Genomic DNA, 26548 nt, shown 5'->3' on the forward strand with positions numbered 1-26548 from the left:
CTATCTCTCAGATAACTCTCTTCTCGACCCTCTTCAATCTGGCTTCTGCTCTTTACACTCTACTGAAACTGCCCTCACTAAAGTCTCTAATGACCTACTAACAGCTTAATCTAATGGTCACTACTCCATGCTAATTCTATTGGATCTTTCCGCAGCATTCGATACTGTGGATCATCAGCTCCTCCTCACTATGCTCCGCTCCATCGGCATCAAGGACACCGTTCTCTCTTGGTTCTCCTCCTATCTCTCTTCCTTCACTGTATGTTTTGCTGGTTCCTCCTCCTCTCACCTTCCCCTTACTGTTGGGGTTCCTCAAGGATCAGTCCTAGGCCCCCTCCTCTTCTCTTTGTATACTGCCCCTATTGGACAAACAATCAGTAGATTTGGGTTCCAGTACCATCTCTATGCTGATGACACCCAATTATACACCTCTTCTCCTGCTTTCACTCCGACCTTCTTAGAAAACACCAGTGATTGTCTTACCGCTGTCTCTAACATCATGTCCTCCCTCTATCTGAAACTGAACCTGTCAAAAACTGAACTCCTCGTGTTCTCTCCCTCTACTAACCTACCTTTGCCTGACATTGCCATCTCTGTGTGCGGTTCAATCATTACTCCAAAGCAACATGCCCGCTGCCTTGGGGTCATCCTTGATTCTGAGCTTTCATTCACCCCCCACATCCGATCACTGTGGCTCGCTCTTGTTATCTGCATCTCAAAAACATTTCTAGAATTCGCCCTTTTCTTACTTTCGACTCTGCAAAAACTCTTACTGTTTCTCTTATTCATTCCCGTCTGGACTATTGTAACTCTCTACTAATCGGCCTCCCTCTTACCAAACTCTCCCCGCTCCAATCTGTCCTGAATGCTGCTGCCAGGATCATATTCCTCACCAACCGTTACACCGATGCCTCTACCTTGTGCCAGTCATTACACTGGCTACCCATCCACTCCAGATTCCAGTACAAAACTACTACCCTCATCCACAAAGCACTCCATGGCTCAGCACCACCCTACATCTCCTCTCTGGTCTCAGTCTACCACCCTACCCGTGCCCTCCGCTCCGCTAATGACCTCAGGTTAGCATCCTCAATAATCAGAACCTCCCACTCCCGTCTCCAAGACTTTACACGTGCTGCGCCGATTCTTTGGAATGCACTACCTAGGTTAATACGATTAATCCTCAATCCCCACAGTTTTAAGCATGCCCTAAAAACGCATTTGTTCAGACTGGCCTACCGCCTAACCTAACTATCCCTGTGTGGCCTATTAAAAATAGAAAAAAAAAAAAACCACATAATCAGGTTCCTTGCATCGTGTTCTCATACACTTTATGCAGTTAATAGCACTCTGTGTCTGTACTGCTGCATACTTAGGCTGTTAACTGGTTCATGCAGCTTTACATGAACACCCGAGCCTTACACTATGGCTGGTCCAAATAACTAAAGCAATTGTTACCATCCACCTCTCGTGTCTCCCCTTTTCCTCATAGTTTGTAAGCTTGCGAGCAGGGCCCTCATTCCTCCTGGTATCTGTTTTGAACTGTGATTTCTGTTATGCTGTAATGTCTATTGTCTGTACAAGTCCCCTCTATAAAGGCCCCGTCTCACATAGCGAGATCGCTAGCGAGATCGCTGCTGAGTCACAAGTTTTGTGACGCAACAGCGACCTCCATAGCGATCTCGCTATGTGTGACACGTACCAGCGATCAGGCCCCTGCTGCGAGATCGCTGGTCGTGTCGGAATGGCCTGGACCTTTTTTTGGTCGTTGAGGCCCCGCTGACATTGCTGAATCGGTGTGTGTGACACCGATCCAGCGATGTCTTCACTGGTAACCAGGGTAAACATCGGGTTACTAAGCGCAGGGCCGCGCTTAGTAACCCGATGTTTACCCTGGTTACCAGCGTAAATGTAAAAAAAAAAAAACAGTACATACTCGCCTTCTGATGTCCGTCAGGTCCCTTGCCGTCTGCTTCCTGCTCTCACTGACTGCCGGCCGTACAGTGAGAAGTGAGAGCACAGCAGTGACGTCACCGCTGCGCTCTGCTCTCACTGTACGGCCGGATCTCAGTCAGAGCAGGAAGCAGACGGCAAGGGACCTGGACACCGAAAGGCGAGTATGTACTGTTTGTTTTTTTTGGTAACCAGGGTAAACATCGGGTTACTAAGCGCGGCCCTGCACTTAGTAACCCGATGTTTACCCTGGTTACCCGGGTGCTGCAGGGGGACTTCGGCATCGTTGAAGACAGTTTCAACGATGCCGAACTCGTTCCCCTGATCGTTGGTCGCTGGGGAGAGCGGTCTGTGTGACAGCTCCCCAGCGACCACACAGCGACTTACCAACGATCACGGCCAGGTCATATCGCTGGTCGTGATCGTTGGTAAATCGCTAAGTGAGACGGGGCCTTAAGTTGTAAAGCGCTGCGGAATATGTTGGCGCTATATAAATAAAAATTATTATTATTATTATTATTATAAGGATAAACAATAGGAACAAAAGAGTAAACAATAGAAGAGAAACATGATCACTAGAGTTGGGTACAAAGATTCTCAGGCAGGGGCATAACTCCAATAAGTGCAGAGATTGTCTATTAAAGACTTGCAATAATTGGGGGCCCCATTGGAGTTTTTGCGTTGGGGCCCATGAGCTTCACGTTACACCCCTATAAGCCTTCTCATAGCTTCTGGCATCTCTAGGAACTAGAAGAGGTGGTGAGGATTCCATGCAAGTCATGGGAGGTTAACAAGGCTCTGATGAGCGTCTATGGAATACCGGCATGGCTGCTGGACTGGGATCCTGGGAAACTTCTTTATCATATCATCCCTAATTACATCAGCAGCATCTTGTTGATGGTTTCTGGGAAGCAAGAGAATTTTGTTTGTATGTTGCCCAGGGAAAAAAACACTAAAAATTAATAGGGTTATCCAGGCTTGGATTGTAAAGTCTGCAGTCACTATAAGTGATGGCAAACTTCTGAATCCTAGTGCAGCGCCCCAGAGTTCTGGTCGTTGCAGTACTGTGGCTCTGCCACTAAGGGGAGCCATGGTACGTTCGATGGCACTGAAGGAGTTCCTCCAATCAGGTATCACAGACACCAATATGTTTCACAGCAGGGCCTCCGGGGGGAGCTAAGGGTGCTATTCATTAGGCCACTCCCCACCATAGTGGGTAAACTGGGGGTCAGGCAGGAAGTTAGAAGAGAACGCTGACGGGATTGAACGGAGCAACACCCTGTGGCAGGGGGTGTTGTGAAGGGAGAGACTGTAGGGTCTCTGCCAGGGGTGGGATCCTGGCAGAGGCTTGGCATTGAAAGAACGTAACGGGTCCGCGCAGGCTCCTGGAAGCGGCGGGACTCAAGAAAGGACTAGAAGCGAGATAGATTGTGCTGAGTGAGAAACGAGATCAAGCAGAAGGAGAATACCAGCAGGGGTTTTGTTGAAAGAGGCAGCACCCTGCTGAGGCGCAATACCGGTGGCCGGAACGCCGAGGGAGTGGATTAGAATACAGCTTCAAGCCATACTCCAAACAGCGGCAGGACAGTCGGTCTCAGGCGGGCTGTCTACCACATATCACCTATGAAGTCTTGGGGGGCAATTGCGGGAGAGGGGCGACTCTAGGGTCCCGGAAGAACTCCAGGCCTACCTGACAAACGGGTGCCATTCCAACCTGAATACAGGGAAGGGGTGGATTACAGAGGAACATCAAATCGAGTTGTGAGGGAACTTAAGAAACAGACACAACCGTTGTGGGGTTACTTTCCGTGAGCACAGCAGGGAAGGACTACAACACATAGCGCTAGAAGGAAGGCACAGATTTCCACCTGAGAGGAGAACTCTGGAGGTGCCATTGGACCGGCCGAACTTGCGTAGCCTGGTGAACCGTGTTCTGGACTGAGGACTCAGAGATCTCCAGTAAAGAGGTAAAGAGACTGCAACCTGGTGTCCACGTTATTTACCGCGACCTGCACCCCACAACTGCACCGCTCCATCGCTACCATTACTACCACCTATTACACCGGACGTCCCCCACTGACGGACAGGGCCACGGACCGGGTCTAGCCACCGTGACAACCCCGAGACTGAGAACTAGAGGCCCGGCTCCGGGTACCCCTCGGCCCTGCGGCGGTGCGGGGGCGCCGCAGACTTGGCGTCACGAACAGGATCTACTTAAGCCTGAAGAATCAGGTCATGTGTGCCTAGAGACTGTGATTTGTTGTGCTTGGACTGTACTTTATTACAAAGACTGTGCTGCGCCAGTTGCCGCCAAAATCCGCCGCCATTGCAGCGCTGAGGAAAGCGCAGGAAGAGAAGAGGGGCGTGGAGTGGGCGTAGACGAGCTGGAGAGCGCGAAGAATAATGGCCGCCCAGTCTAAATATTTCTGTGCAGTGAGGACGTGTCCGTCAGCAGCAGAGATCCGCCTCCTAATCCTTAATGGGGGGCGGAGGCAGAGAAAACGAAACTGCTCACGCAGGAGAGAGCGGGAAAAAGACCAGGAAGCGACCCACGTGGAGGACGCTATGGCCAGCAGCTCCGAACCCGACAGCGGGGTTGAAGTGGAAGTCTCCCCTGACTACCCGGATGAGCCCAGCAGCCTGTCCTCCGTGGATAACACCAAATTCCTGAGAGCCGAGATGGAGGATTTATATAACCAGCTCCTCCAACTGCATGTAAGAGTCCAGGCCCCGCATCAGGTGGGACCGGCAGTGGACTCCCGGACATCGGAAGAACCAGCGGGACCTGTTGCGGAAAGTGGAATCGTACCAGTGGGTGAGTCCGCCGATCCTGCCCCACCAGCAGAGGGTGTGTTAGTGGGTCCCGTAGCAGCACCACCTCTCCCGGGGACCCATAGACTTCAGCGCCTGTTACCATGGGAGGAAGCCACGGGCATGGAACACCGTATGCGAGCCCCAATCACCCCTACTCCCTTGCCGTGTGAGGTCAGCGCGGAGCGCACGGTGTGCCGCTGGGTGAACCCTGGATCCAATCTCATGGGGTTCCCCGGGGTGGAGACCCAGAAGGGAGAAATGGTACAGGCCCTAAGCTGGGAAGAATACCAGATCCAGCTAGAACAGCGGTGGCGAGAGGAAGAGGAAACACATCAGGCTAAACGGGAGGCCTACCATCAAAAAGATTTGGCGGTCAAGGACCGGGCCCGTAAGGACCCCACCACTCACCAGGCCCCGCGCAGGCAGGGCATCATCACCGTCTTTAAACTCCAAAGAGGCTGGGGCTTCATTAAAGAACCGGGGCTATACGCGGAGGTCTTTGTTAACCGACGGGATGTCGAGTCACACCTTAGAGAGGGTCACCCCGATCGAGACCTCTATCCGGGAGACAGTGTTACCTACACCCGGCATCTTGGGGAAAAGGGGTGGTTCGCTCTGAACGTCTACAAGAAAGAGAAACCAGCCCCTGTGGCCAAGGTGCCGCCGTGTGACCGATCTGTAACCACCCTGGTCGGCCCCACCTGCCTGACCACAGAACTTGCGATCTGCCACCCGATCGCCGCCACCACCGTCGTGCCTAAGGAGGTGCCCCTTCGAGTGACCGATGTTCCGGATGTACCAGCACAGAGAGAAGTGGGGACACAGACCTTGATCGCTGCGCACGACCTGGTCGTGCAACAGACCCGAACCCATGGGGTGTATCTGGCAGCGGGAGTGGACCTGAAACCTGAATTGCAGGGGTCCGCCCGCCAGGTGGCGCCTCATGGAAACTTCTGAAAGAAGAGTAAGATTTCGCTTTGTGAAAATGTAAATAGTTACTGTTTGTTCTTTTGAGTTGCTGCTAAACCTGTCCAGGGTTAAAGGTGACCCCTTTTGTTGACCCGGGGTCACTGTTGTTTTCCTGAAGTTTATACAAGTTTTTAAAGTTACACAAACTGCAGAAATCATGGACTGTGCATGATTCGAACTTTCTTTTGTAAATAGTTTGCACCTTCTTAAAGGTGCTCCCTACTGGTTTTAGCCAAAGACACTTTGCGAAGATATTTGCCCTATTGGTTTGAGCCAAAAACACTTTGTGAAGATACCTTTCCTACCGGTTCTAGTTAAAGACACTTTGCGAAGATACCATACCGGGACCTTTGCGTGGGCTGGTAGGCTGAGAAAACGAGCTACCTCGGAAAGACTTGGTCCCCTCTTAAAGGGGATGCGAAGAATTGAACTTGAGAAAGATACTGTTGCAGAACAGTAATGCCATGATGATGCTTTGAAAAGAAATGTAACTGTTTTACATGAAAAGTTATATGTGTTTAAATTGTTTGAATTGTGAAATCTGAAAATAATGTTTTGCAGAAAGAAAAGATGCAGAGAGCCCGTAGGGGTAGAGATAGAGATCTGCATAGCTGAAAGTAAGGAAGTGATGATGAAGGTGAGGATAGAAGGTCAACCCTGCGTCCCCATAGAAAGTTACTTTGTTACTAAGGACAGAAGGCGAACCCGTAGGGGTTAGAGAGTGAGTCCTTAAAGGAGCCGAGTAGAGCTGGCTCAGAGTTCTTTAAACGAAAGGAATGTTATGTCTATACTATGTATAGTAGCGAAAGGCAGTAGGCCCTGGCTGAACGGGGCGGTCCTGTAAAAGAAAGGAGAGGCAGTAGGTCTGGTGCCATAGGGACAGGCGGTCCTGCAGGTTCAAAGTAGGAGAATGTGAAGTTACCTTACCCTGTAATGTGATTATAGGAAGGCCTTTGGTAAACTAAGAGTGTATGTTTCTTAAAGGCAATGTTAATTTATTGTTCCAGAATTTGCACTAAGTAGAATACCCGGTTGGGTAACAGGAGTTATGCATAGCCTGTAATTTATAATGTTGACCATGTTTGTAACGTTAAAAGTGTCCTCACCTCCCATAAAGGGAAGCTTGTTCAAGTATACTTATTGTTTTGCACTCAACAAAATTGTATGTCTGTTTACTAATCTGTATTGTTGTTTTTCTTCCCAGTCCCGGAGTACTGTGTTTAACCAGGGGGGAGTGCAGCGCCCCAGAGTTCTGGTCGTTGCAGTACTGTGGCTCTGCCACTAAGGGGAGCCATGGTACGTTCGATGGCACTGAAGGAGTTCCTCCAATCAGGTATCACAGACACCAATATGTTTCACAGCAGGGCCTCCGGGGGGAGCTAAGGGTGCTATTCATTAGGCCACTCCCCACCATAGTGGGTAAACTGGGGGTCAGGCAGAAAGTTAGAAGAGAACGCTGACGGGATTGAACGGAGCAACACCCTGTGGCAGGGGGTGTTGTGAAGGGAGAAACTGTAGGGTCTCTGCCAGGGGTGGGATCCTGGCAGAGGCTTGGCATTGAAAGAACGTAACGGGTCCGCGCAGGCTCCTGGAAGCGGCGGGACTCAAGAAAGGACTAGAAGCGAGATAGATTGTGCTGAGTGAGAAACGAGATCAAGCAGAAGGAGAATACCAGCAGGGGTTTTGTTGAAAGAGGCAGCACCCTGCTGAGGCGCAATACCGGTGGCCGGAACGCCGAGGGAGTGGATTAGAATACAGCTTCAAGCCATACTCCAAACAGCGGCAGGACAGTCGGTCTCAGGCGGGCTGTCTACCACATATCACCTATGAAGTCTTGGGGGGCAATTGCGGGAGAGGGGCGACTCTAGGGTCCCGGAAGAACTCCAGGCCTACCTGACAAACGGGTGCCATTCCAACCTGAATACAGGGAAGGGGTGGATTACAGAGGAACATCAAATCGAGTTGTGAGGGAACTTAAGAAACAGACACAACCGTTGTGGGGTTACTTTCCGTGAGCACAGCAGGGAAGGACTACAACACATAGCGCTAGAAGGAAGGCACAGATTTCCACCTGAGAGGAGAACTCTGGAGGTGCCATTGGACCGGCCGGACTTGCGTAGCCTGGTGAACCGTGTTCTGGACTGAGGACTCAGAGATCTCCAGTAAAGAGGTAAAGAGACTGCAACCTGGTGTCCTCGTTATTTACCGCGACCTGCACCCCACAACTGCACCGCTCCATCGCTACCATTACTACCACCTATTACACCGGACGTCCCCCACTTACGGACAGGGCCACGGACCGGGTCTAGCCACCGTGACAACCCCGAGACTGAGAACTAGAGGCCCGGCTCCGGGTACCCCTCGGCCCTGCGGCGGTGCGGGGGCGCCGCACTGACAGCATCAGAATCAGGGGCGGACATATCATTGGTGGGACCTGTGCAGCTTCACAGGGGCCCAAGAGGTAAGGGACCCCATTTCCACCTAAAAAAAATAGGTGAAATTATTCATTATGATGAGCTCTTGGACTGTAAAGGGCCCATATACTGTTTTTGCATATTTGCCCTTTTTGGTCTGTGTCCACTAGTGGTCAGGATTAGTGATGAGCGAGTGTGCTCGGATTTTCCGATCATGCTCTGGAGTTCTCCGCGTATTTTGGGCGTGCTCAGAGATTATGTTTGAGTTGCCGCAGCTGCATGATTTGCAGCTGCTAGACAGCCTGAATAACTGTCTGGATTCCCTAACAAACAGGCAACGCCCACATGTATTTAGGCTGTCTAGCAGCTGCAAATCATGCAGCTGCGGCGATTCAAACATAATCTCTGAACATGCCCAAAATACTCGGAGACCACCCGAGTATGCTCGGAAAACCCTAGTACCGAGTACACTCACTCATCATTAGTCAGGATCCTTTGTTACTGTGAACGGTCATATGTATTCAATTTGCATACTTCCTATTACATTTCGAATAGACTTGCACATCTTCTGCACCCCTATGGAGGATAGACATGTCTAGTCGACATGTGACCTCAAAGTTTGCCTACTTCCTCTTACATCCCGACTAGACTTGCACATCTCATCTTCTGCAACCCTATGGAGAATAAACACGTCTAGTCGACATGTGACCTCAAAGTTTGCCTACTTCCTCTTACATCCCGACTAGACTTGCACATCTTCTGAACTCCTATGGAGGATAAACACGTTGAGTCGACATGTGCCTCAAACTTTGCATACTTCCTCTTACATCCCGACTAGACTTGCACATCTTCTGCACCCCTATGGAGGATAAACATGTCTAGTCGACATGTGACCTCAAAGTTTGCCTACTTCCTCTTACATCCTGACTAGACTTGCACATCTTCTGCACCCCTATGGAGGATTGACACGTCTAGTCGACATGTGACCTCAAGTATGTGAAATGCTTGCACACTGTCCGGATTTAGAGGTCTGCAAGCCTGGAAAACCCCTTTATGTAAAAGTTGAAAGCTGATGCAATACCTGATGCAAGATTTTACGTTTGTTGGCTCTTTAGCTAATCACAGATAAAGGTGAAGTTTCACTTTAAATACTTTCCCAGTTAAACCAGCACTAGTTCTGCACTTGTTTTATTCCTTTCTGCTCTCAATGCTCGGAGTAAATCCCTGACATCTGAGCACTTACAGGCCCATTGGTAAAGGAATTTAAGCTGGAGTCCAGATAACTTAGGCTACGTTCACATTTGCGTTGTGCGCCGCAGCGTCGGCGCCGCAGCGCACAACGCAAACGAAAACGCGGCAAAACGCACGCTAAAACGCTGCGTTTTGCGCCGCATGCGTCGTTTTTGGCCGCAAGTTGGACGCAAAAAAAATGCAACTTGATGCGTTTCTTGCGTCCAACGCTTGCGGCCATGCGGCGCTAAACGCAGCACAACGCATGTCCATGCGCCCCCATGTTAAATATAGGGGCGCATGACGCATGCGGCGCCGCTGCGGCGCCCGACGCTGCGGCGCTGACCGCAAATGTGAACGTAGCCTTACTGGGATTCTATATGTTGACGTCTGAGTAGGAAGCGTCAGACATTAAAATAAAAAATCAGTGCACATTAAACCAAAACCGGAGCAGCGCTCTCGTGTCGTCAGGCCGTGTTTCATTAGTTGAATATATCCAAAAATATTCTGCCGGGTAGACATATGTTTTCAATTGAAGACTAGGACTCGTGCTAGCAGTCCACATAAACAGTTCTGTATGATTCATGACTTGGGAAGCTACGAGGGATCCTCAGAAAGGGCAGGACTGTAAAATGTTGTAGTTTGTTTTAGCTGAAGAGTCTCGTTAATTTCTGGATGTCTAAAAAAATAATAAATAAGAGTTGATGTGTTTCAGAAGTTCACAAACTTTTTTATATATATAGAACTCAAGTGTTACTAATGACCGTGTTACATGTATACCGTAACATTATTACATATACCGCGTAAAATTATTCCAAATGCGTCTGATGTTCATTTTTAGAATTTTTTACATTTTCTTTATTCATATACAGTATATGTTTTCTTCTATGAGGAATAGTTTATGGACAAGTCGGGTGGGAGAAGCAAGGCTCCCGGATGCAAATTATCACCCATTTGCAGAATTAATGATATACAGTGGTGTAACTTGAAGCTCATGGGCCCCAAAGCAAAAGCTCCAATGGGCCCCCCAATTATTGCAAGTCTTTAATAGTATTGGTCTTTTCATATAGGCCATAGGTACTTTTGGGGCCCCTTAGGCTCTAGGACCCAGGTGCGATGTCAACCTCTCCACCTATTGTAGTTACGCCCCTGGTGACATCTTGCTGTTCACTTGGAGACTCCCTTTTGGCTCCCCCATTGTTGGTGAGACCAAGGCTTTCTTTGAAAGGGGTGTTGGTCTCTTATGAGCACCACTGATCTATTCATACCCTGGCAAGACACCTCGCGATACCTACTGGAGTCTGGGAGGTTAGTTAACCACCAGATAGTAACTCGTATTTTACCCTAGCCCACCAGGGAACAAGCTATGAAAACCCTCCAGACCACCAGGAACACACCTCAGGAACTGACCTCCCATTTCATTTTAGAACACAAGGGAAAAATATATAAACGCCCTCCTAAATAGTAAAACTAGATAACCAGGTATCAACCTTCAATTTTATAGGCAATAAAATGACTCAAGACCACCAGGGAACAAGATATGAACACCCTGTAATACAGTACTGGACAAAAATGTATCCTAGACTAGCAGGAAATAAAATAAGAACCCTCTGTTTTACTCCAGACCACCATGGAACAAGATATGTACACCGTCTTATACAGTATACTACTAGACCACCAGGTATTAAAGATGTCCTGTCACTTGCTCAAAAAAATTATGGAAAATACCTTGCAAAAATCCCTTTGCTCCACTGATTCTGCCACTTTGTGCTGTTTTGCGCTGCGTTGCGTCACTTTATTGCAGAGATATTCACATTTATCGCTATTGGCGTGCAATATGTGAAATCTCTGCTTGTAGTACAACTGGACATTTCTGGGATTTTCTCTGGTGCAGGGCACTTTCACCCCTCCCAAGCACCAGCAATCATAGCTCGGTAGTTGATTTATCAGTCTTGCAGTCTCAGACACTGCCGAGTTGTGATTATCAGCGTCTTGGAGGGAGGGGTGAAAGCACACTCTCCTAGAGAAAACTATGAGATTGGTTTAAAGAGGTTGTCCTGCCTTGGGGTACAAGTCTGCAATTACTCTATATGACTGCAGATTTGTAAATACTCACAGCGCTCAGTGTGTGCGATGTCAGGATTCTCCGGGGCCATAGCTGCTGGGTGTGTGACATGTCACATGCCGACTAGACGTCCGCAGCTTCACTCAGTAGAAGTGAATTGAGAGAGGCCACATATGTCTAGTCGGAATGTGGCCAGAAGTACTGTATGTAAATCGCTGGAGAATCCTGACAGCTCACACTATGCGCACTGTGAGGATTTACAAGTCTGCAGTCATGTAGAGTATTTAAAGGGATTGTCCAGCCTGGGGGGGGGGGATACAAGAGTGGCTGCAGAGTAGATCTGGACAACCCCTTTAACTCAATTTGTTTGAGCAAGTAACAGATCTTCTTTACCCGCCAAGACTTTCAGAAAATAAAGCATGAACCCACTATTTCACCCTAGCCCACCAGGGAAGAAGATATAAAGGAAAGAATACCCTCACTTACATTAGACCACCATAACATAGCAGAGATGTACAGCGGATTTTACCCAATAATAAATGTATATTTCTATCCAATAAAATCATGGTATGAATGCCTTCCATAGTATAGGATTTACGAATGAATTTGCGCAGCGTCAGTTTTGATTTCACAGCCGCTCTGGCACTAATTAAACCCGAGGTTGCTGTGACGATAGGTGGACATGTATTGTGTATCCCGTCAAGCTGTATCCTACAATATCTTCCACAGTGCATCCATATACAGGCTCGGCGCCTGTGCTGTAAACCTTTAGAAATATAAAATAATACAATTATACTTTTTATAATGCTTTTCATTAAAATTCTATTAATTCAGCCTCAATAAGACTAGAGAGGTGCCAGATTATCAGACCATTCTGAATTATTGGGCGTTCATAGAAAAGTATAAGATATTTGTAAAAAGACAGAACCACATACTCAAGATCGTACTGCCGACCAGTGGCGTAACTTGCAGCCCATGGGCCCCAATGCAAAATGCCCAACAGGACCCAGAATTATTGCAGTTCATTAATATTAATAGTTTTTTCATATGGAACAAAGGGATGTTTTGGGCCCCCTAGATTCCGGGGCTGCAATATAATTGCATCTCCTGCACATATTATAGTTACACTCCTGCTGCCAACAATAGATGATGAAGACATCTTTGTTGCTCCTCCTCCCTCTCTCTGCTGCTCCTCCTTCCTCTCTATGCTGCTCCGCCTCCCTCTCTCTGTTGCTCCTCCTGCCTCTCTGCTGCTCCTCCTCCCTTTCTCTGCTGCTCCTCCTCCCTTTCTCTGCTGATCCTCCTCCCTTTCTATGCTGCTCCGCCTCTCTCTCACTGCTGTTCTTCCTCCCTCTCTGCTGCTCCTTCTCCCTCTCTGCTGCTCCTTCTCCCTCTCTGCTGCTCCTCCATCTCTCTGCTGCTGCTTCTCCCTTTCTTTGCTGCTCCTCCTCCCTCTCTGTTGTTCCTTCTGCCTCTCTGCTCCTCATCCTCCCTTTCTCTGCTGCTCCTCCTTCCTCTCTGTGCTGCTTTTCCTCACTCTCTGCTGCTCCTCCCTTTCTCTGCTGTTCCTTCTCTCTCTGCTGCTCCTCCTCCCTCTATTGCTCCTCCTCCCTTTCTCTGCTCCTTCTCCCTCTCTCTGCTGCTCCTTCTTTCACTCTCTGCTGCTCTTTCTCCTACTCTCTGTGCTGCTCCTCCCCCTCTCTGCTGCTCTTCCTCCCTCTCTGCTACTCCTTCTCCCTCTCTACTGCTCCTCCCTCTCTCTGCTGCTCCTCCTCCTTCTCTGCAGCTCCTCCTCTCTCTGCAGCTCCTCCTCTCTCTGCTGCTCCTCTCTGCTGCTCCTCCCTCTCTCTGCTGCTCCTCCTCTCTCTGCTGCTTCATCTCCCACTCTCTGCTGCTCCTCCTCCCTCTCTGCTGCTCTTCCACTCTCTCTGCTGCTTCATCTCCCTCTCTCTGCTGCTCCATGTCCCTCTCTTTCCTGCTCCTCCTCCCTATCTGTTGCTCCTCCTCTTTCCTCTCTGCTGCTCCTCCTCCTTCCTCTGCTGATCCTCCTCCCTTTATCTGTTGTTGCCGAGCATACTCACCATGTGTCCCCATAGAAATCAATAGGTCACTTTTCCCAAGTTTTTCCATACCAGGTGCCTGCTGTAAGGCAATATGTATTTTTTATTATTTAAAAAACAGAAAGGTGCTCTATGGCGTTCACACTATTGATGTTGTATCTTTTTATTACCCATTGCATCGGTATCAAACACCAGTGGGTATGATAACATCGTTATTTGTTAGTTTACTTTGGGGAACTCCTAGTATTTTATTTATCCAACGTGAACCGAATGTGTCATGTCTGAATACGTCTCCAAGGTAATAAATATGTCTCCAGTTATTTCATCATCGCAAACACTAAAGGGTTTTAAGGGTATTAAAGTCATGTCCAGAATAATGAAAATATTGCACAAATTAAACTATTGTGCATTTAGGAGTCCAGATCTGTCAACAACGGACAGAAAAATGTACCGAGGCCGAAGAAATTAGGAAAAGAAAAATAATTGGCAGAAGTAACGCCTGAAGTTGCCAAGAGTTATATTTAATCGAGATTTTGGTGCAGCTGGAGATGACAGAAAATGTGGACCTGTTTTTTTTCTGGAGGGATAATTTAAGGGGCGAAATTCACCCCCAAAATGCTAACTAGGCCTCCTTGACACGTCCGTGTTGCATGTACTTGTGTTATCAATCTTTTTAGCAAATACAACACGAGCACATTATAATCTATGATGCTATTCACATGTCCATGTTTTTCTGTGCAAAACTCATGCAGACATGTCTAATATTCACTGGTATCAACGATGAAACTGGCCAATACAGGTCCATGGGTCCGTGAAAAACACGTACAGCACACGGATGGCATCAGTGTACAATCAGGGCGTTGTCCAAGGTCAATATTTAAAAGTATAAAATAAGCTTTGTAATTCATTTATTTATCCATACGTGAAAAATACTGATGGTAAAAATGGACACGTGGACAAAAAACTGACGGTAAAAACGGACACATGGACCATACACTGATCCAAAACACTGATGACGCTGTTATAGGGGATGTAGCCCCTGTAGAAATCATACCAGGTATATACAGATTAACTCAACGTTTGCTGAAAAACCTGCTTGTATGTAATATTCAGATGAGGGTGCAGCGGTGCACCGTGACGTGGCCTATGTCTCGGTGCACCATTACGCCCTCCTAGTTGCATAGTAAAGCTTTGTTGCATGTATGGATGCGACATGGGTGCATCACTCCCATAGATTGCAGTTTTATTTCTTAATATTTGATTTTTTTGCAGCGAGAACATATTAGCCATCATCTATGCAGCAGAGACCAGTGAGTGCTGAGCATTTAATGTCAAGGGAGTTCACAGGGTTTTTAGAGGTCATTTTATTGATTTCACATCTATGGCCATATTCCAGAATGAGGTGACTAGAAATAAAGTAAAATGGACGATAAATGCACGGCCTTGTCTGGAGACAATATTGTGTTGTGTTATTAAAGGAGGTGCCGATAGATAATATTATGGGGGCTTCCTCCATCTGACAGGCGCAGCGGATATATTCACCGCAGGTTTAAAAGAGTAGATGCTTGGTTTTCTCGGCTGAGATGCACTTATTATTGGTACTCATCAAATGCATGGGAATTCTGTATTATTTATGTCTGTGATGGAGGGACACATTTTATGCATTTTATCTGTAACCCTGGCCAAAGATAGATAGATATAAGATAGATATTAGATAAATAGATACAGTGGCATGCAAATGTTTGGGCACCCTGCATGGTTAGTACCTAGTAGCACCTCCTTTTCCAAGTATCAGCTTGTAAATGCTATTTGTAGCGAGCCAAGAGTCTTTCAATTCTTGTTTGAGGGATTTTCATCCATTCTTCCTTGGAGAATTCTTCTAGTTCTGTGAGATTCCTGGGTCATCTTGTATCCTCTGCTATTTTGAGGTCTAGGCACAGATTTTCAATTATGTTCAGATCAGGGGACTGTGAGGGCCATTGTAAAACCTTCAGTTGCTCCTTTTGAGGAAGTCTATTGTGGTTTATGACTTGTATTAGCATCATTATTCATTTGTAGAAGCCATCCTCTTTTCAACTTCAGCTTTTTTACAGATGGTGTTTTGTTTGTGTCAAGAATTTGTTGACATTGCAGTGAATCCATTCTTCCCTCTACCCGTGAAATGTTCCCCGTGCCATTGGCTGCAACACAACCCCAAACCATGATTGCTCCACCCCCATGCTTAATGGTTGGTGAGATGTTCTTTTCCTGAAATTCAGTGCCATTTTTCTCCATACATATCTTTGATCATTGTGGCCAAAGACTTCTATTTTAACCTCATCGGTCCACAGAATTTGTTTCCAAAATGCATCAGGCTTGTTGAGATGTTCTTTTGCATACTTCTGACTAAATTTTATGGTGAAGATGCAGGGGAGATTTTCTTCTGATGACCCTTCCAGGAAGGTCATATTTGCGCAGGTGTCTCTGAACAGTAAAACAATGTACCACAAATCTATAATCTGCTTAATCTTTCTGAAGATCTTTTGCAGTCAAAGAGAGGTTCTGATTTGCCTCTCTAGCAATCCTACATCAGCTCTCACTGAAATTTTGCTTGGTCTTCCAGAACTTATCTTCACCTCCACTGTCCCTGGTAACTGGTATTTCTTAAAGGGAATCTGTCACCCCCCACCTGGCGTTCTTAACTAAAAGAGTCACCTTGTGCAGCACTAATGCTGCATTCTGTGAAGGTGGCTCTTCTTTTTGTGGTCCCTTCCAATGCTGCAATAATACTTTTTAGAATTTGCGCGCCATACCTTTAGTCTGTCCAGGGGGGCACTTCTTTTTCCCCGGCCATAACCGTCTCCCAGCCATCACTCAGCCCCTCCGTGCGCAGCTTCCTCTGCCTTCAGTAACGTACCCGGCGCCTGCGCTGTGCTTTCCTTTTTCGGGCATGCGACGTTTGCCCGAAAAAGGAAAGCACAGCGCAGGCGCCAGGTACGTTACTGAAGGCAGAGGAGGCGGCGCATGGATGGGCTGAGTGATGGCTGTGAGGCGATGGTGTCTGGGGGGAAAAGATGTGCCCCCTGGACAGACTAAAGGTATGGCGCCAAATTATAAAAAGTATTATTGCAGCGTTGGAAGGGACCACAAAAAGAAGAGCCACCTTCACAGAATGCAGCATTAGTGCTGCATAAGGTGGCTCTTTTAGTTAAAAACGGCAGGGGGGGTGACAGGTTCCCTTTAATTATATTCCGAACTGAGGAAAGGGCAACTTGAAAACACTTTGCTATCTTATTTTAGCCTTCGCCTGCTATGTGGGCCTCCACCATTTTCAATTTCAGAGTCCTAGGCAGCTTCTTAGAAGAATCAATGGCTGCTGTTTTTTGGCACAAGGTTAGAGGAGGCGGGTTTTTTATAAAGCTGGGAAATTTGTATCACCTGGCTTTTCCTAACGATGATGGTGAACAAACCATAACCCTAAACAAGGCTAATTAAGGTCTGAAATCTTGGTCACAGTTATCTGAGCACACAAATGGGCACCCTTATCATTTTCTTGTTTTAAATACTCCTACCTACTTTTTACTGACTTACTAAAGCACTTTTTTTGGTTTTGTAACCTCATTGAGCTTTGAACTTCATAGCCAGGTGTATGCAATCATGAGAAAAGCTACTTAAAGTGGCCACTTGCAAGTTGTTCTCCTGTTTGAATCTCCTCTGAAGAGTGGCATCATGGGCTCCTCAAAACAACTGTCAAATTATCTGAAAACAAAGATTATTCAACATAGTTGTTCAGGGGAAGGATACAAAAAGCTGTCTCAGAGATTTAACCTGTCTATTTCCACTGTGAGGAACTTAGTAAGGAAATGGAAGAACACAGGTACAGTTCTTGTTAAGGCCAGAAGTGGCAGGCCAAGAAAAACATCAGAAAGGCAGAGAAGAATGGTGAGATCAGTCAAGGACAATCCTCAGACCACCTCCAGAGAGCTGCAGCATCAACTTGCTGCAGATGGGGTCACTGTACATCGGTCAACTATACAACGCACTTTGCACAAGGAGAAGCTGTATGGGAGAGTGATGCGAAAGAAGCCGTTTCTGCAAGCACGCCACAAACAGAGTCGGCTGAGGTATGCAAAAGCACATTTGGAGAAGCCAATTTCTTTTTGGAAGAAGGTCCTGTGGACTGATGAAACCAAGATTGAGTTGTTTGGTCATACAAAAAAGCGTTATGCATGGCGGCAAAAAAACACAGCATTCCAAGAAAAACACTTGCTACCCACAGTAAAATTTGGTGGAGGTTCCATCATGCTTTGGGGCTGTGTGGCCAATGCAGGCACCGGGAATCTTGTTAAAGTTGAGGGACGCATGGATTCCTCTCAGTATCAGCAGATTCTTGACAATAATGTTCATGAATCAGTGGCAAAGTTGAAGTTATGCAGGGCATGGATCTTTCAGCAAGACAATTATTCAAAACACCGCTCCAAATCTACTCAGGCATTCATGCAGAGGAACAATTACACTGTTCTGGAATGGCCATCCCAGTCCCCAGACCTGAATATCATTGAACATCTGTGGGATCATTTGAAGAGGGCTGTCCATGCTCGGCGACCATCAAACTTAACTCAACTGGAATTGTTTTGTAAAGAGGAATGGTCAAAAATACCTTCATCCAGGATCCAGGAACTCATTAAAAGCTACAGGAAGCGACTAGAGGCTGTTATTTTTGCAAAAGGAGGATCTACTAAATATTAATGTCACTTTTCTGGTGAGGTGCCCATACTTATGCACCTGTCAAATTTTGTTTGAATGCAGATTGCACATTTTCTGTTAGTACAATAAACCTCATTTCAAGGCAGAAACATTACTGTGTCCAACAGTTATTAGATATATGAAACCGAAATAGCTGTTGCAAAAAAAATCTTTTTATAAAACATTAAGCTTAAGATTAATAGGGGTGCCCAAACTTTTTCATATAACTGTAGATAAATGCTAGATACCAATTTTTATAGATAGGATAAAAGAAAATTAAATTAACACATTTATACATTTTCTAATAATAAATATTCTACAGTCAATTCTCTGCATTTTCAGTCTTAGATATCTATCTATCTATTTGACTATCTATCTATCTATCTATCTATCTATCTATCTATCTATCTATCTATCTATCTATCATCTATCTCCTATAAATCCAGGTCTGTTACATGTGATGCAGGTTGTGCTCCATCCCGCCTGCATCTTGCTATTTTCGAGCTGTGTACCCTTGAGATGCAGGAAAGCAATCTGACAAAGGCAGCAGCACTGTGTGATGTGAGCAACTGCGTAAGGACAGATACAGAGCATGCTCAGTGATGCCAGCCTCCGTCCCCCAACCAGATCCCTAAAGAGATTGATTGAACTTTGCACTTGCAAATGTCACTGAATGCATTTTGCCTGTGATTTTCTTTCTACGAGGCTTCCATCCTCCAGGAGCCATGTAGACTCCCTTCTCTGTGCAAAGCAGTCACCGTGCACCAGCTGCAGAGATGCCTTGTGCTCAGCATCTCCTCGACCATGATGAGGACAAGGAGACATATTTGCACTTCTTCTTCATCATCTTCTTCTTCTAAATGACGTTTATGTTCCTTCATAAATGGACACTTGTGATTGGAATTAGACGGAAACACAACCTCTCGCCCTTTACTTCTGTTGAAGTTGCCCTGTGTGGTCAGTCCTGGAGCTTACGAGAAAAGATGGATAGGGAAGGCGATGCTGTTCTTCAGGATAATCTGTGCACTTGTTTGGGAAGGATCCGCACAGGGGGCCTCCGCCAGGCACAATAATTAACCCGTCTGGCTAATGAAGGCCTCTTGGATTAGACTCTTAAAAAGAACCAAAGGAGGACGACTGAAGACTTCTGATGTTTGTGTAAGCTCCGTCTATTTATCTACCTGGAGGAGAAGTGGTGATAGGGCTATTACGAGACTCTTCTATATATAGTACCGTAATGTATGAGAGAGCCACCGATGTCTTGTGTTCAGTAATATTGTATGTAAACATCTGCAGGTTGTTCTTGATAAGGATTTTAGGAAATTGACGTACACGACACCAGGGACTTCTGAAGTCAGATGCTGATTACTGGCAGTATACCAAATAATTAATAATCTATAGGAAGAGATCAAACTTTAGACATCTTTTTTGGTTCTTGAAGGGGTCTACCTATGAGTGTACGCTCCTGTGCATGCAGTTTAACACTTCTATTTTCTTGATATTATGTTTCTATGTGACTATAACATTTGCAAGATTGTAAGCTCTTCTGTCCAGGATATGTCTTCTACAGTATCTGACAATACTACTTGTATTTATGTCTTTGGCATATCATGCTGCTACATATATTAATGGAAAATGAGTATGTATTAATGAGGCTATGCAAATACTTTTTATTTAAAGGGGCTGTATAATTTTGTAGTGCTTTTGTTCATTTACGTATCCAAGGGATATGACATAGGGTGCCACCTTTTGGACCTTCAGCTTTCTCAAGAATGGTTCCATGTTTCGAGGCCATTTCTCCATTCCATTCATGTGGTAGGAGAAGGGTCTCTGTTTCAAAATAGATGCATGTTCCGTGGATACCAGAGGCCACTTGTCTTTTCTCTGTGCTGTGAGAAGGCTAGTCCTTCTCATGACAGATGTGTCCTGTGGAAACCCGAGACCACCTTTCCATTCCCTGTGAAGGGTGCTGTTCTTGAGATAGATCTGTCCTTTGGGTACCCGAGGCCACCTCTCCATTCCTTGTGGTGGAAGATTGTTCCCCATTCTCAAGATAGATCTGACATGAGGCCACCTCTCCATTCCTTGTGTTGAGAAATGTGTCTCCATTATCAAGATAGATGGGTCTTGTTGATACCTGAGGCCTCCTCTTCATTTCCTATGGTCAGAGATGGGTCCCTGTTCTCAAGATAGATGCAGGTCTTGCGTATTTCTGAGGCCACCTATCCATGTTCTGAGTTGAGAGATGGATCTCCGCTCTCAAGATAGATGGGTCCTCTGGGTACCTGAGCATACTTCTCCATTCCTTGTGGTGGGAGATGGGTCCCGAAGCTCAACATAGATGGGGCCATAATTGTCCAAGATAAAAAAGCATTTTTACAGGGGGTGTCTATTATCTAAAATAATTGCTCTGCTCTGGTCCGCAGTCAAGTCCAATACTTTGTGGCAACCAGAATAGGTCAGTTTTTAATTCTGCACCCAGTATCCATGGCACTATTGGCATTTACTAGGCCTTGCGACGTCCTGATGCACCTCATAACGTCTCATCAGACTTTGTGAAAAGGCCTGACTCTACACCATGATATTGTAGGGCAAAATAGACGCCAGCGAATCCTAGGATCTTGGGCAAAGCATGCTGGTCATAAAATTGAAGACTGGTCTGGTCACGGAGGACGAGATTCGATGCCAGACCTGAGCTTCACAGATCTAACTTCATTTTTATTTTCTCTAATTTTGCATAATGATTTGGGGAGAGAGTATTGGTTCTCATTGAGAAGGCCCAGCTGGGGTAGAAAGACTTATTTACAGGAAATGCTTCTTGAGAAATAGTATAGAAATTAGCTTGTTTCTAGAGTAAAGAATACTATATTATATCAGTAAAACACCTCCAAATGATCGAATACAAAAGGTCCTGTGCCAAGAACCCCCTTTATTAGCTTTTAACAAGAGTCATGTTAGTACTGAACTGAAGCACCAATATAAAGTCAATGAATGACCATTGATCATAGTGGGTGCCCAATGGTATTTGTTTTCACAGAGAAATTAGATTCTTAAGTTTCAAAATCCCTAGGAGTCACATTCAAGAAGGAAATCTCCGAAATAGAAAACCACTTTAAGTATAGTAAATATTCTTAATAGAGTGCTGAAATGAGCGGAGGGGCAGAGAATCTGATCTGAAGCCTCGGGTGGCAATGACAGGGAACGGTACTGTGATTGGCATAGACGAGCCGCTCAGCCAACACAGCACATTTGTTTTATGTTTGCCTTTAACTGTTTGTTTAATAGCATGTGTTACATGGTCTGTTTTGATCCGGAATCAGATTAGAGATGCACAAATGAGCACGAAGACAGGGAGAATAGAGATCTCTCTTCAGCGAGATTTCACGCCTCGTGATTATTAGTCAAAACAGCTCGTATAATGTAAGAAGTCGCCGAGCTGCTCCAGTCCATGTATATTCTGTATTGTTACACTGCATGCACAGCCATTATAATATTCTGCTCTTCCTCTCCCCAGGGTTCGGCGGACTCCTATACCAGCCGTCCATCTGATTCTGATGTCTCTTTGGAGGAAGACAGGGAGGCCGTGCGGAGAGAGGCAGAGCGTCAGGCCCAGGCACAGCTGGAGAAAGCCAAGGTACAGCATCTGACATATTGTTATCAGCATGTCTGCCGGTGCCTTACACAACGGCAATGGAACATAATAGCTGGAGAGCAGGATGTCGGAAAATGGTGCAGGAAGCGAAAGGCAGGATGTCGGAAAATGGTGCAGGAAGCGAAGGGGTATCTTTGTAACTTTTACCTGTTGGAAATCATAGTTCATGGGGTGTTCTGATAAGACTCGGAGTGGCTTCTTGTGATAAAATTTAACAATGTTTTAAAAACTTGTACTTTCTTTTTTGGGTCTTTGTTCACTTGACGTTGCCATGTTTCTGTGATGCTTCTGATGGTTGCAGGCGACTACCATACATATGGGAAAGAGGCAGAAAAGCCTACACCCAATGCTTGTTGACAGCTATTCCTTCCGACCCCCTAATGTTCTGGTAGGAGGCTTACCTCCCGTTATAACAAAGGAATAGGCATGCTGACATTTTGAACCTTTTTTTTTCCCATAATTTGCCTTTATTGGGAATGCAAGAGGCCCCAATACTTATTGGATGGTTGACAGGTCCCTTTTGAAGGTTCATCCAACTTTCCCCTAATGTGCGTTAGCATCTCAAAGGGGGTTGTTCACTGCTTTTATATTGATGATTTATCCATTGGATAGGTTATAAACATCAGATCTGCGTAGGTTTGATACCCAGCAGTCCCACTTATCGGCTTTAGCCGGATGTAAACCGTGCACTGAGCCGGAATACTGTTTGGTGGTCACTAAAGATGAGCGACTGTACTCGTTGATCGGGTGATCTCCGAGTATTTGATAGTGTTCAGAGATTAAGTTTTCATGGCCGCAGCTGAATGATTTACAGCTATTAGCCAGGCTGAGTACATGTGGGGGTTGCCTGGTTGCTAGGGAATCCCTACATGTAATCAAGCAGGCTAATAGCTGTAAACTTAATCTCCGAACACTAACAAATACTTGGAGGTCACCTGAACGTGCTAGGGAAAACCCGAGCAACGAGTATATTCATTCATCACTAGTGGTCACTGCTAGGCCTGCAGATCAATGCCTACTAAGAAAAATAGCAGCTGATCTGCAGTGCCCAGCAGCGACCACCACATACTGTAGGCAATTGCAGTGTTTCTTGTCCTATACTGTAAACATTTGTCCCTCACCGAAAGGGATAATATATAATCAGTGAGAGTGCCAGGTGTCTGACCCCCACCGATCTAATATTGATGACTTATCCTAATTACGGGTGATCAGTATATAATTAGACGACTACCCCTTTATAGCAATTGTCCCTCTGCATACCTTTGACATATCCACAGAATACGCTAAATATGTCTGATAGATCCAGGTTCCTCCACTGGGAGCGACATCTATCTCAAGAACAGAGACCTGTCATTGACACCAGTAATGGAGAGGTGGCCGTGCATGTGAACCTTTTGGATGTACGAGATGGGACAACTCCTTTGTTGGTGAAATGTTTTTCCTATACGTGATGTATATTATTGTGATTATGTGGATGTAATGCCCACCTATAGATTGAAGCATTGGCAAGATCTGTTGTGCAGCAGATCTGTGTGGAGTACAATTTACCATTTCGTTATAGGCAATATATTCTTTACGGGTGACACCCCCATAAAGTCTTAAGAAGTCCTAGTAGTGTAAATATAATTGGTGCAGGGACTGCAGTAGCAACCAGTCCCAAGAGACTTCCGGGATTAAAAAGGTTCCTTTGTCCTAGGCCAATACTGCTAAAAACCTGTGATAGTTGGTGCCAAAGGGCGCTCCGGAAGAAGGTAAGGGCGAAACGTACGTCGGGTTAGGGGGAACGCCCATTCCATCCATATACTCTTTGGCACCACGTCTTCAATAAGGTATGCTAATTTTGGATTTATTCCTTTATTCTTTGCACTTATGCATGACACTGACGGATTTACCCAATATTAGTTGGCTGGGCATTACCCTCAATATTGAGGTATGATATCTTACCTGTGCCCTCTTTATTTAGTTTGCAGCCTCTGGGCTGTAAATCCTGGAACATTTTAGTGTAGATCAGTGTACTTGATTATCACAACAGACTAATTTGCAACCTATGGTCATCTTTTAAGCAGCATTTCAAAATATTTAATTTATTTTTTTAATTGGATTGCGGTTCCCCTACTGGGCACCATGTATTTAATTATATATATATAATATATATATATATATATATATATATATATATATATATATATATGTATATGTATATATATATATATATATATATATGCAGCGCCCCAGAGTCCTGGTCGTTGCAGTGATGTCGCTCTTCCACCAGGGGGAGTGATATTACGTCTGATGGTACTAAAGGAGTTCACCTTACCAGGTATCACAAGTCACACACTACACTTCACACTCCAGTCCACCAGGGGGAGGCTTGCTTCTATCTATTAGGGCACACCTCACACTCGGTAAAACTGGGGGATGGATAGGAAGTTAGGGAGAAGCTGCCTGGGTTTGACCCAGAGAGGACCTGTCAGGCAGACAGGGGGAAAGGAGGAACATCTGAGCTGCAGACAGAGGTCCCTGTCAGGGGTGGGATCCTGACAGAGGCCAAGCACGAAATAGAAAGTTACGGAGCTGCGCCTGCACCCATTGCGGCAGCATCCTAAGAAAGGACACGAAGCGAAGTGTATTGTGGAGAGTGAGAAAAGAAGTCACAGCACAAGGAGATAATACCGGGAGGAGTTCTGCCCTAAGATCGGCAGCCTCCTTCTGAGGCGCGTAGCCGGTGGCCGGAACACCGAGGGAGTAATTGACTCTACGTATTACTTCAGAGACCGGCAGGACAGTCAATTCCAAGTTGGCTGCCCGACCTTAATACCTAAGAAGACACGGAGGCAAATTGTGGGAGAGGGGCGTCTCTAGGGTCCCTATAAAATAGCTCCAGGCCTACCCCGTCATACGGGTTGTCCTATCCATACCATCTGGGGGACAGAGAGAGAGAAGATCAGAAACATCCACGAAAGTTGTGAGGACTATCCCGTGGTGCTCAGCAGGGAAGTACTACAACACACAGGCGCTAGTAGGAAGGTTACTGATTTCCAGCTGATTAAGGGAACTCTGGATGTGCCTTCGGACCGGCCGGATTCTGCCTGCCCTGTGATCGGTACTCTGGACTGTGGACGCCGAAGTCTTCAGTAAAAGGTAAAGAGACTGCAACCTTGTGTCCTCGTTATTCACTGCGCCTTACATCATCAACCATCACCATCTACACTTCTGGGAAGCCCTGGGGACATACTTCACCTGTGGGAAGGTATACCATCTAGCTGCAATGTATATGCAAAGAGAAAAAAATTGCGGCAGCACTCACCAGGTGGCGTGGTTCATTCCTTTATTGAAGATACGAATTCCATTAGAGTAAATGCACGGCTCGGGGGAGTGCGGACATGGTGGAAGTGAGCAGGGAAGGACTTGGTCCCTTTTTTTCCTTATGCGAGCACCTCCAGTTACTGAGTTTCAGGCACCCACAATTGACTGCATACTAGCAGTGCTCGTTGCAGAGGCTGTGCAGCGCCATGTTTTTTTCTTATGCTCAGATACCATCTAGCTGCCATTCCATCACCCCAGCGGACCCCTAAGCAGCGTCGGTCACCCTGACCGAGTACCACAGGTGGTCGTCACTAACACCAAACAAACTACACCTTTAATTGGGCGCCCCTCAAAGGGCCACGGACTGGGTCGGGCCACCGTGACATCCCCAGAATCGAGAGAGAGATTGACCCGGTACCGAGTACCCCATTGCCCTTAACGTGGGGGCGCTACACATATATATATATATATATATATATATCTGTGTGTGTGTGTGTGTGTGATATTTAACTTACAGTATCTTAAATAAAATAAAACATTTTAACTATGTGTGGATCTCCTATATTTACCTATTTTGCCGATAGAAGTCTGAATTGGGTTATAAATGTAAGAACTTGGTAAACATCTCCCTAAATTAAATGTCAGCTTCCTGGACCCATGTGAGTGGAAGAAACAGGTTGCTGGAGGTTTGAATAAAGTTTGTTTTAAGGCAACTCCTTAAAAAACTGACATTAATGGTACAACGCTGAGATTTTGATATGTTGTTCCAATCATATGGGCTTTGAATAAACCCAATCGTGGTCAAAAGGAGGACAAACTGGAAAACCAGCGACTTTGTCTCAAGTTAGACTTTTGTGCTTTAGGACATTTTCTGTGAGAACAATTTTGTGCAAAAGGTTGGTATTTCAAAATGCCATTAAGTCACCAAATTCAAGACCACAGTGTTTTTGAGCTACCTTTTATATTTCACTTGGATGGAGCCTTTTGAGGGACACCTTAGGACGGGTCATCTTCATTAATGTGGTGGAAGGGAAGTCACAACCATTTTACAAAGTGGAACTGTGACCTCTCCTCACTGTTTGGTGCTTTTGGCCTTTACTCAGAAGAAAATGTAAGTTTGTTATTATTATGCATGCAGTAGGAGAGCTATAAAAGTAGAGACAGGTAGGAAAGACAGTTTTTTCCATCGATTTTCACAGTCATTTTTTGTTAGAAGAGTTCCACAAAAATAAGCTAATTTCACTGCCTTGATCCACAGGGACCTTATATAATCTGCAGACGAACATGGCAAACAGTTGTCAATTTCCAAAATGAACTCAAGGAGGTCACTGTGGGTCATTAGGGTGTGTGGGGAGATATT

General features: G+C 46.0%; 1 protein-coding gene across 8 annotated transcripts in view; it reads left to right on the plus strand.

Moving 5' to 3' along the window:
- Positions 1-26548, plus strand: part of CACNB2 (calcium voltage-gated channel auxiliary subunit beta 2) — a 334276-nt gene that overhangs the window by 196959 nt on the left and 110769 nt on the right. For 6 of the 8 annotated variants that reach the window (XM_077268315.1, XM_077268311.1, XM_077268318.1 and 3 more), the window contains one exon: positions 21745-21864. In XM_077268315.1, the coding sequence (XP_077124430.1) occupies positions 21745-21864 (120 nt within the window). Of the gene's footprint in view, positions 1-18746; positions 19389-21744; positions 21865-26548 lie in introns of those variants that run through there. The other 2 variants (XM_077268317.1, XM_077268313.1) reach the window with 2 other exon arrangements.

Source organism: Ranitomeya variabilis, chromosome 6 (genome assembly GCF_051348905.1).
Source record: "Ranitomeya variabilis isolate aRanVar5 chromosome 6, aRanVar5.hap1, whole genome shotgun sequence".
Classification (NCBI taxonomy): Eukaryota; Metazoa; Chordata; class Amphibia; order Anura; family Dendrobatidae; genus Ranitomeya; species Ranitomeya variabilis.